Source organism: Tachypleus tridentatus, chromosome 7 (assembly GCF_004210375.1).
Source record: "Tachypleus tridentatus isolate NWPU-2018 chromosome 7, ASM421037v1, whole genome shotgun sequence".
In the NCBI taxonomy this organism is placed as follows: domain Eukaryota; kingdom Metazoa; phylum Arthropoda; class Merostomata; order Xiphosura; family Limulidae; genus Tachypleus; species Tachypleus tridentatus.
The window spans coordinates 54,440,078-54,449,969 of NC_134831.1; the positions used below are offsets into that span (position 1 = coordinate 54,440,078).

The following is a 9,892-nucleotide window of genomic DNA, read 5'->3' on the forward strand; positions in this document are numbered from 1 at the left end:
TTAAGTCATACGTGTGTTAACGTTGATCTGACGGTATCTCTTTACCTGAGAGATTTCATAATCCTTCTTTAATTACATTTTGTATGTGATGTTATTTTCTGTCTCTTATAAACCACTCACTAAATCTTTGTGTGTACACGACATGTTTCCATATTTTGTTTTTTGCACAATGTTATATCTTTTCATGTCAATTGCATCTTTTTTATGTCAAATTTTTACTCGGTGTTATAACTTTGTATTATAGTGTTTGCTCACTGTTGCTTGTTTGCACTAGATCACAGACAAAAAACTTTGGAAACGTATTTATGATGACCTGGGTGGTAATCCAGGGAGCACAAGTGCTGCCACCTGCACACGAAGACATTATGAAAGGTAACTAATCTCCATAAGGTTCTGAGAAAATCATGAATATCACATTTAAAATGTGATAAAATAACACATTGTTTTAACCTGTTCAAGATATCGAGAAAAGGTGCGACAGCTTGGTTTTTGCCTTTCAATTATTTAAGTGTTCTCTGTCAATTTATTTTCTATTAGTTATTTGTGGTTTTATCTGTGATGCTCATATATTTTATAAAAAGAAACTATCAAACTAATTTCTTAAAGATGTGAAAAAGTATATTACTATAGTACTTAATTGCTTCACTTAATGCAAGTAATCTCTTGAGTGTGAATGATAAAAATAAACATTGAATACTAATAAAAGATTTACTTGGGGAATAGTATTTTAAACTTAACTTTAAAAGTATCTTATTGTTAATAATGACATAATCATGTGGTAATAACGGATTGGCAATCAAGTCTGCTATAATTCTGATATTGAATATTTAAATTATTGATTGTCATTTGTGTTATACAGTGATTTCTGTGTCTCTCTTCTTTTAAAGCAACAAACCTGCCCTTCATTGTGTTGTATATTAATTATTAATATGAAATAAAGTTTTAAATATATATTTTCCAAATATTTTCATAGAAGATACATCATCATGTTAGCACTATATATATTAATTTTTATTATGTATATATACAAACTTATATTTACAGATATATACTATATTTTATATTACTGTTGATTAACTGAAGAAATAGTTTCATTTCTTTTACCTACGAAAGAAATATTAATTTTTTGTTTAAGTAAAATCTGATAATTTTAAAAAGGCTTACAAATACTGTATTTTTCAGAAGAATCTGCTTGCATTTCATAGTAATAGATGGCAATACAAACTTAATTAAGCTTTCACTTTACTTGTAACTTTTTGCTTTTTAATTTAAATTTTAGGCACCAATTTATTCTAGGTGAGGGTGGTAATTTTCTATAATAAATTACTTTTAAAGTTTTATTACCATACATTTTTATATGTTCCTCAAGATAGAACATCATTCTAAATTAAAATATATTTTTTAAGAAAAGTTCATTCAACATGTTTGAGTTGGAACATATTTGAATGGATTATCATTAACACTGATGCTACAAAATCCACTTCTTATATAATGCTAACAAAAATATATGCATTTCTTAGTAGCCCTCCAAACAATTTTATAGTTTGAATTATTATACAAAAGTAATAAACGTATGTAATAGTTTTTGAGATATTTTACAGTAATGGATAAAACTGGTACAGGAGATTTAGATTAAAAAAGAAAGGACTTTATTGTTGCAAATAAAGAAGTATATCAAGGACTCTGGCATAACAGTTTTATTCAAAATGTTTTCTTTCACATACTACTAATGTGTGTGCATGTGTTTTACTTATGGCAAAGCCACATTGGGCTATCTGCTGAGTCCACTGAGGGGATACGAACCCCTGATTTTAGCGTTGTAAATCCATAGATTTATTGCTGTACCAGCGAGGAACCATATAACCAATAAAAATAAAATATTTGTGAAAATTAGATTTAAACTGTTCATTGAGAGCTATTATTTATCATATTTTTATGACTCAGTAGAAATGGGCATTAATAATTCTGATTGTAAAAAAAAAAAAAAAAAGTCCATACTCTCAAGATCTTGAATGGTATTGAGCAGATTGGTGCTCTATAAAGGTCACAGTCATTTTCTTAGGTGGGTGATAGAGTGTTTTGTTTGTTTGTTTGTTTTTAAATTTTGCACAAAGCTACATGAGGGTTATTTGCATTAGCTATCCCACTTATTTAGCAGTGTAAGTCTAGAGGGAAGGCAGCTAGTCATCACCACCAACCGCCAACTCTTGGGCTACTCTTTTACCAACAAATAGTGGGATTAACTGTCACATTATAATGCTCCCACGGCTGAAAGGGTGAGCATGTTTTGTGTGACGGGGATTCGAACCCTCAACCCTCATATTATGAGTTAAGCTGTTTAACCACCTGGCCATGCCAGGGCCTATTAGTGTTTCTGACTGGTTGCCTTTCCTCTAGTGAGTAAGTAAAGATTATTCCAGACAGCCGTACTAGCTTTGTTATAAATAAATAAAAATGCAAACATATAAACAGAAATGAAACTACAAGGGCATTTTTTAAAACTTTTACAAATTTTTTAGAAAGATGTGTAAAATACATACCTTTTCATGCATATCACAAGTTGAAAATTAATGTGTAATACACTTTTTATTAAAACTCTGATACTGGAAAATAGATAACAGATTCTTTTAGATCTACTGGCATAAAGTTTCAGAAAATATCCTAACTGAACACATGATAAGTGGGTGACAAGAGTATGGCAAGATATGTTATTACTACGAAGTTATTTTTCCTTTTACTTGTAAATATTTTCCAAAATATTATGGAACACACTTAATTTTTATAATGACCAAGACTGTATAAAGGTAAGAACATACAGGTATGTCCAAGGTGATATTGTAGTTTGATTCAAAACTTTTGCCACTATACAGAAGTTCATCAATTAATTCTGAAATTTAGTTTCATGTGGGTTGCAAATTTGGCTGACGTTATGAGTTTGTTTCTAAGTCTCATTAATTAATCAAAATAAGAAAAAACATGTTATAATGAAATAAAATAAATTCCAGAATATAGGTTGTCAACAGAACGAAGAAATGATAAAATAAAAACAGTTTAACACTAGTGTACTTGAATGTCTAAATATTCTCTTTCTAATTAAACTGAAAAATGAAATATTGTAGAAAATGAACATTTTATTATAATAACTATTTATTTATTACATATTTCTACTGTATTTTATATTCTGTTTGTTCTATATACTTTATGGAAGTTATGAACACTTCTGAAATTACACCACACTGATATAAAATAAATAGTATTTAAGAGTTTTTATTTTTTGCATCTTTTAGATTACTTCTTCCATTCGAACAGTACATGAGAAACGCCGAAAAAAATTCTCATTTTGTTCCCCAGCGAGGCCGCCCTCGGGTGAAGAAAATCTATGGAGAGCACAGGGACAAAAACAAAGACGGAATCACACAACTCTGCTCTCAGAGGAATGAGACGCCATTAGCAAAAACATCCAGATGTGAGATGGCACAGAACATTCCCGAACATGTTGTGACAGCGACTGACAACAAGAAATTTGCCAATGGCCCCCCACGATCTACATTAGAAACTAACGTCATACCTTGTGAGGTACAAAAGGAAAACTTAGTAAATGGTTTTTACAAGAACTCGGAAGAATATGAGAAACGATGGAAACATAGTTGGATGGTCGTAACAAATGAAAAGCAGGTACGTCTGTGATAAACATATGTTAAAAAAGTCAAACGTGGGTACATCTATGTTGCATAGAGATATTATTTGTTTTGTCATTCCTTGTAGTTGGATTTGGACTTATGTTGTTACCAAAACCTGATCATCATATGCCTGTTTTCTAATTCACTATAAACCTTTTTTGCTGTTGTTTCATATGTGGTCTAGTGTTGTGATATTTTATTATGTTGTTTTGCTGTTAACCTTCAACAGTAATTGCTTATATTGTTATTGAGATTTTTTCGTATTCTTTGGTGGTTTATCAACGTTTATCTAAATTTGTTTGAAAATAAAACCAGTTAGGAAAGAGAAGCTAAAAATTTTAAGAAGAAAGGAAATTTAGGATATTCTGGCCTCTGAACTTCTGGTGGGTCAGCGATAAATTTACAGACTTACAATGCTAAAATATGGCGTTTGATTCTCAGCAACGGACAGAGCATATGTAGCCAATTTTGTAGCTTGACATTGAAACTAAAAAACTAACACATTGACTTTTGTCTTTATTAAAAGATAATCTTATAGTAATGATTAATAACATAGAAAACCAATGAGTTAATTAGATCGAGCAGATAAGCACAAATGTAGAGCCGTCTTTTGGGAACTGTTGAACTTTGTCAAAATTTCTAATCTTGTTGATTTTTGTGTAAATTATATTATTTAGTTTTGGTTTTTTGATTTGTAATTAAGCATTAACTTCTTAATATTAAATACATGTAAATAAGCTTTCTTTACTACATGCATTTCGTACTTGGTTACGTCAACTCTGTAGATTCATCTTAAATAGTAGCTACAGTATGAGGAGATTTTTGAAGTAATAAATGTTTTGTTCTAGTACAACTTTCTGTTTGTTTGTAATTGAAATAAGCCCCTAAATGAGTAAATGTAAATAGCTTATTAGGTGAAAATGCTAAAATATTTTTTATTCTAAAGGAAAAGCTATTGAATGTTATTGATAAAGTAATGAAAAGTCATAATTCATTTTAAAGGATTATGCTGTGAATAATATGAAAATAAAAAATAAACCAGTTTTGAAAACATACAGTGAAGTTTGCAGAATGAAATAACTTAATATATTAATTCATTGTATGCAATTAAATAATTATGTAACTATTTTACATTTTTCTGATCTCTGTATTTTATTTTATGATAAATTTGCACTTTTGTGTGTAATACAAACAACTATTTATCCACTCTTAAGTTGTGTTGCAAAAACCTCGTAATTGAAGGTTTTGTTTTCATATATCATTACGAAAATTCTAATATTATTTTTTCTCTAGGGTTCAAGAGCACACTTATCTCGAAATGTACCAACACCATCTTCTCACAATACTATGTTTCGAGAAAACTTGGATGCTTCATTCACAACTAGCGGACATGCCTCTGGAAGCCATGCAACACAGAAAGAATCAAAAACGAATAATCCATTATTGTTTTCAAATCTAATCCACCCAGAGAGTTTACCATATTCTAAGAATAAAACGATAAATTATGCACCTTCCTCTACCTCGTGTAGCAGTCCACTCTCAAACAATTCTCATTTTAATGGTTTGCCAGTGTCTCAACCAAGGAATACAACCACCTTGTGTCTGCCCACTGGGCATAGATATATTGGACATCCTTATGATAAAGAAGATGGACGTAAGAATTTCTCAGGAATACAACAGCATGGTGTTAAAGAAGTTACTGATTCTAAACTTCTTAATATTCCAAATATTATTTCATCATCAGCCTTTCGAAAAACTTTGGCACCTCAGTCTTTGTCAACAAGCCTTGCACAAGAGAGTAATGATAAGTGTCTTGTGGAATCTCGAAAGGCCCTAATTAGAAATGGATATCATGTGGATCCAGGACACCATCATCCACAGAGTTCATTAGTAGGAAGTCGAGAAGAATTAAATGAGTCTAGTCTACGCTTTTCTGTCATTCATTATCCTGTACCAGAAGCATCAGCATTTGAAAACTCTGTTATCTCTCAGCCAATTTACGAAAGAATATCTCCAGTTTCAGATCCTGAGTCATTAGAAGAGACTCCACAAGGACACGAGAGAATTGAAAACACCACTACAAGTTGGCATTCTTCATTAATGTCAAAATATGGACGTGGATCCAAAGAGAATGGTATTTCTTCAACCATGGCAAACTGTTTGCCAGAGTACAATACAGGAGAAGGACAACGAAAAACTGACACCAGGGGACCATCTCCTGTCTGTGGAAGAATAGCAGACCCTATTCCAAGTCGTCTACCAGAAGCTGTAGCAGGAACAGTGCGAGATTTATCATTTAAACTTAGTAAGCAAACTTATTTGTCTAATCTAGGGGGTATACAATATTATTCTAACCCACACTTGACACCTAGGACCTCTAACAGCACATTCACTCCAGCTAGGTCTTTCTATGCTCAGTTAAAAAGAACAAGAAATGATTATCGCCCATTATCTCCTGTGATTGCTCCAGTCTCTCCAGTTACTCCAACATCTTCACCACCACTTGACCAGAACTATCACAATATCTATGCTTCACCAGGTGACAGCACAGAAGATTGTGAAGTCCTTGATTTAAGCCTCAAGAAAAAGTCATATAGTAGTAATGCTAGCCAAAGTTATGCACAAAACATTGAAAATTTTAGTCACGATGTAGTTCAAGAGGAATGTTTGGATTTATCAATAAAAAAAGAGAAACAAGAGCCAGTTGATTTTACTAGCAATATGAAGTACAAAGGGCATGCTTTGCAATCCAGTTCTGTCAGTCATCAAGCAGCTTCATCATCATCATTAACTAGTATGTCACGATCATCATCACCATTTTTCAGTAGTTCATCATTTTATGCCAAAGTTTCCTCAAATGAGATTAATCGACATGTAGTAATGAATAAATACACAGGAATGGAAAACCCAACATCTTTTCCATGTATTCCACTTCTAGAACAAGAACACACTAAAACATTGGGCCAAGATACACATAACATTACATTTTCATCCAGGAATTTATTAGAAACTTCTCAAACAATTCTGTCATCTACGAGAACTACTACAATTAAATCTACTCCTCAAAGTCATGCAACTGCATCAAAGTTGTCTCCAAGCCACCCTCTTTGTAACCGTTCTCTAGAATCGTCCTTTCCAAAAGGTGCACGAGCAGGTCTGATGACACACAGGGAGATACTGAATTGTAGCAACCTTCGAGGAGATCTTCTCCACTCTGTTCCACCTCATTTGTGTTCCATGCTATTGCAAGACACTGAATTTAAAACTGATCTTATTAAGTGACTACAAAAACGGATAGGATGAAAAATAAACATTTTAAATTGGCATACCTATAGAAATATTACTAAAAGTTATGAAGAAAATGACAATATATATATATACAAGTAGTTGTCTAACATTCTTTCTTTATATTTTTTCTGTTGTTTCTTTTTAAGTTTATAAAGGTGCACTTTACTCTGTTTTATTATTATTATTATGGTATATGCAACTGAAAGTAAACAGATCAAACTATACGTACCTACATAATAAAAGTTTTGATTGTAATAATGCATACCTATAGATCAATATAAGGGACCACAGGCATTGAGATGTTACATATGAATAAGCAGTAGGTATAACAGATGACAAGTGTTGCATGTATAGGTAGGTTAGGTAGAGAGATAAGGTAGACTGTTGTATTTCGTGCAATGACATTTTTCTTATAAAATGTTACATAATATGGTAGTGTGCATTGTTTTATATACTTGTGGATGTTACACGTGTCTGTTTGATGGGGAAGTGAAAATTGTAGCTGTTTACAATGTTTCTATTGCCATAAAATAGCAAGGGTTGCCTTTCTTTAGAGGTGGCTTAGATATAATTTTGGCCTTACCTTTTAAATCGTACAGGACAAATACATCAGTTTCCAACTTATGTCTAGCAGTTGTTTATTTACAATTATGTGATGATATGGTAGAATTAAAACCATGTTAAGGCACAGTTTTGGGTTAAATATATCATTTGAAGAGAGGTATGCTCATGTCGTTTTTTAGCAAATAGTCTAAAATGCAAATATAATTTTGCCTTTTTTTTGTAAATTGAACTTTATTTCTTTACCTCTCAATGGTGCAGTGGTATGTCTGCAGACTTACCCCACTAGAAATCAAGTTTCAATAACCTTAGTGGGCACATCACAGACAGTCCATTGTGTAGTTCTGCACTTAATTCTAAACAAACAAACAAAAAATAGTTTGTTTCTCTGGATGCGTAATTATTGTGACATAGAATAAAATAAAATGATGTTTGTGAAGCTGGGTTATTTGCTATAATTCAAAAATCAAGTAGCTTTTCACTAATTCCAGAAAGTAAGCAAAATGTTATAATTCTTTCATTATAATTTGACTAGATGTATGGATGTAAACAGTTAATCTCAAACACTTTAGACATGTTAGAATGTAATGCTTTGATAAAATTTAAATTTACTTACAATAGTTAAAGCTCATGATATAATTAGCTTGTGTGGTAATCAAGTACTTTGAGCATTAATGAAAGTGCCTTACTAGCACTAGTTATGAGATTTAACCCTTTAGCTCAGATGTAAGAGTACTTTAGATTAGGTTCAAGAACAGGCCTTATTTGTGAAGAGAGACAAATGTCATACCCAGGTAAACTGAGTGTCAAGAATCATCTTACTGCATTAGGTATGGGGGTTAACTCTTTAGCTCAGTAAAAAGAACCATCATTTGGTAGTTCAATCCTGCGACCTGTAAGAAACAAATGGGATTACCACACTTGCTACCACATTAACTTCTATTTTACTTTTGAAATGTACATTATTAGTCTATCCTGTAGACTATATGGATAAACTGTGTTTATGTATATGAGCCAAAATCTTTCCAAACGTGCCATCTTGAAGTTACCATCATTTGAATGAAAGAGTTATGACAGAATTTAATGTTTTCTTTACTTAGAAAGCCAAAGGTGGCATGTAGAAGATTGATCCATTTAAATTATTTTTGAGCAAAAACAGTTTTCATTTTAATATTTATTTCTGTACGTAATAAATTAATAATTAAATGAATCAGGATTTAATACTCGTTTCACATACTTTTTATATTGTTTTAAAACTTTTTAATTTACACATATTTTTGAAGATCAAATTGTTACTTCCAAAAGTCTGAAAACGACTTTCCCGTGATTTAGATATAACATCTTAATATTTTATAACAAAACTGCCATGAACTCTGAAGAGTAAACTTTTTTATCGAGCGTCATTTGTATTTTTTTATATAAAAGTATTAAGGTATTGAGGTTGTTTTTAAACTGCACCCCAATAACGAGAGCAAAGATTTGGCTCTTGGCAATGTACGATGTTATGTAAAAAGAAACTGAAGTTATTTATGAATAATTAAAGTAAATTGTCAGGATCTTTTTTGAAGTGACAAAGACTCTGGATATGTTTCCCACTTTATATTTGATTTTGTTGTTATTTTAGTAAAACGTATATATCATACCATCTTTCATATCATATGTGTACATGCACGATTCATTCTAACATCGTGGACGATAGCACGAAAGGGCTTTCTACTTTTATTTGTTTATGTGATGTAGTAGCCCTAATTAAGGATGTAATATATTGAACTTCATAATATTTTGTAATGTGTGGTTGACATTGTATAATAACTTGCAGTGTTTAGTAAACCGTGTTGTACCTGTTATTTGCTTTCATTTGAGGTTTATTTCTACCACAACCTTTTCAACTAAGCATAAAATTGCAGAGTGAAGTGCGGGTGGAAAAAAAGTACTCATTGTTATGGTTATGTGTTTTAAAGTGCTTCGTAGAATATTTTAAAAATATAAATATTCGTGTAAAATTACGTTTCTATAAGAATACTTAAGTATGTCATTCGTATAATAGAAAATTTCAATCAATTTAAATTAAGTTAAACAAATTATTATCAAACGAGGTTTCAACAACCAACGAACTATTATTTTTGGAATTATCTAAATTAACATAGGGACTAAAGTAAGGTTAAGGCTCCAATGGCTTAGCAGTAAGTCTTATAACGCTAAAAACCAGCATTCGGTATATGAGTGATGGGCACAGTTTGGATAGCCCATTGTGTTGTTTTTCAACTGAAAACAAAACAAGGAAACGAACAAATACGACTAGGTTTAATTTGCGTGCTAGTTTCCCGAATAAATCAAAACTTAAAACTCACTATTAGTGAGTT

The 9,892-nt window shown here is 31.5% G+C and overlaps 1 protein-coding gene across 7 annotated transcripts in view; it reads left to right on the top strand.

The window, feature by feature from the left end:
• The window catches only part of LOC143255684 (uncharacterized), a 69,415-nt gene extending 60,029 nt beyond the window's left edge, over positions 1–9,386 (top strand). For all 7 annotated transcript variants that reach the window (XM_076511736.1, XM_076511737.1, XM_076511739.1 and 4 more), the window contains 3 exons: positions 275–372; positions 3,288–3,675; positions 4,974–9,386. In XM_076511736.1, coding sequence (XP_076367851.1) covers positions 275–372; positions 3,288–3,675; positions 4,974–6,962 — 2,475 coding nt within the window. In that variant the 3' untranslated portion in view covers positions 6,963–9,386. The remainder of the gene's footprint in view (positions 1–274; positions 373–3,287; positions 3,676–4,973) is intronic.
• The last annotated feature ends 506 nt before the right edge of the window (positions 9,387–9,892 follow it).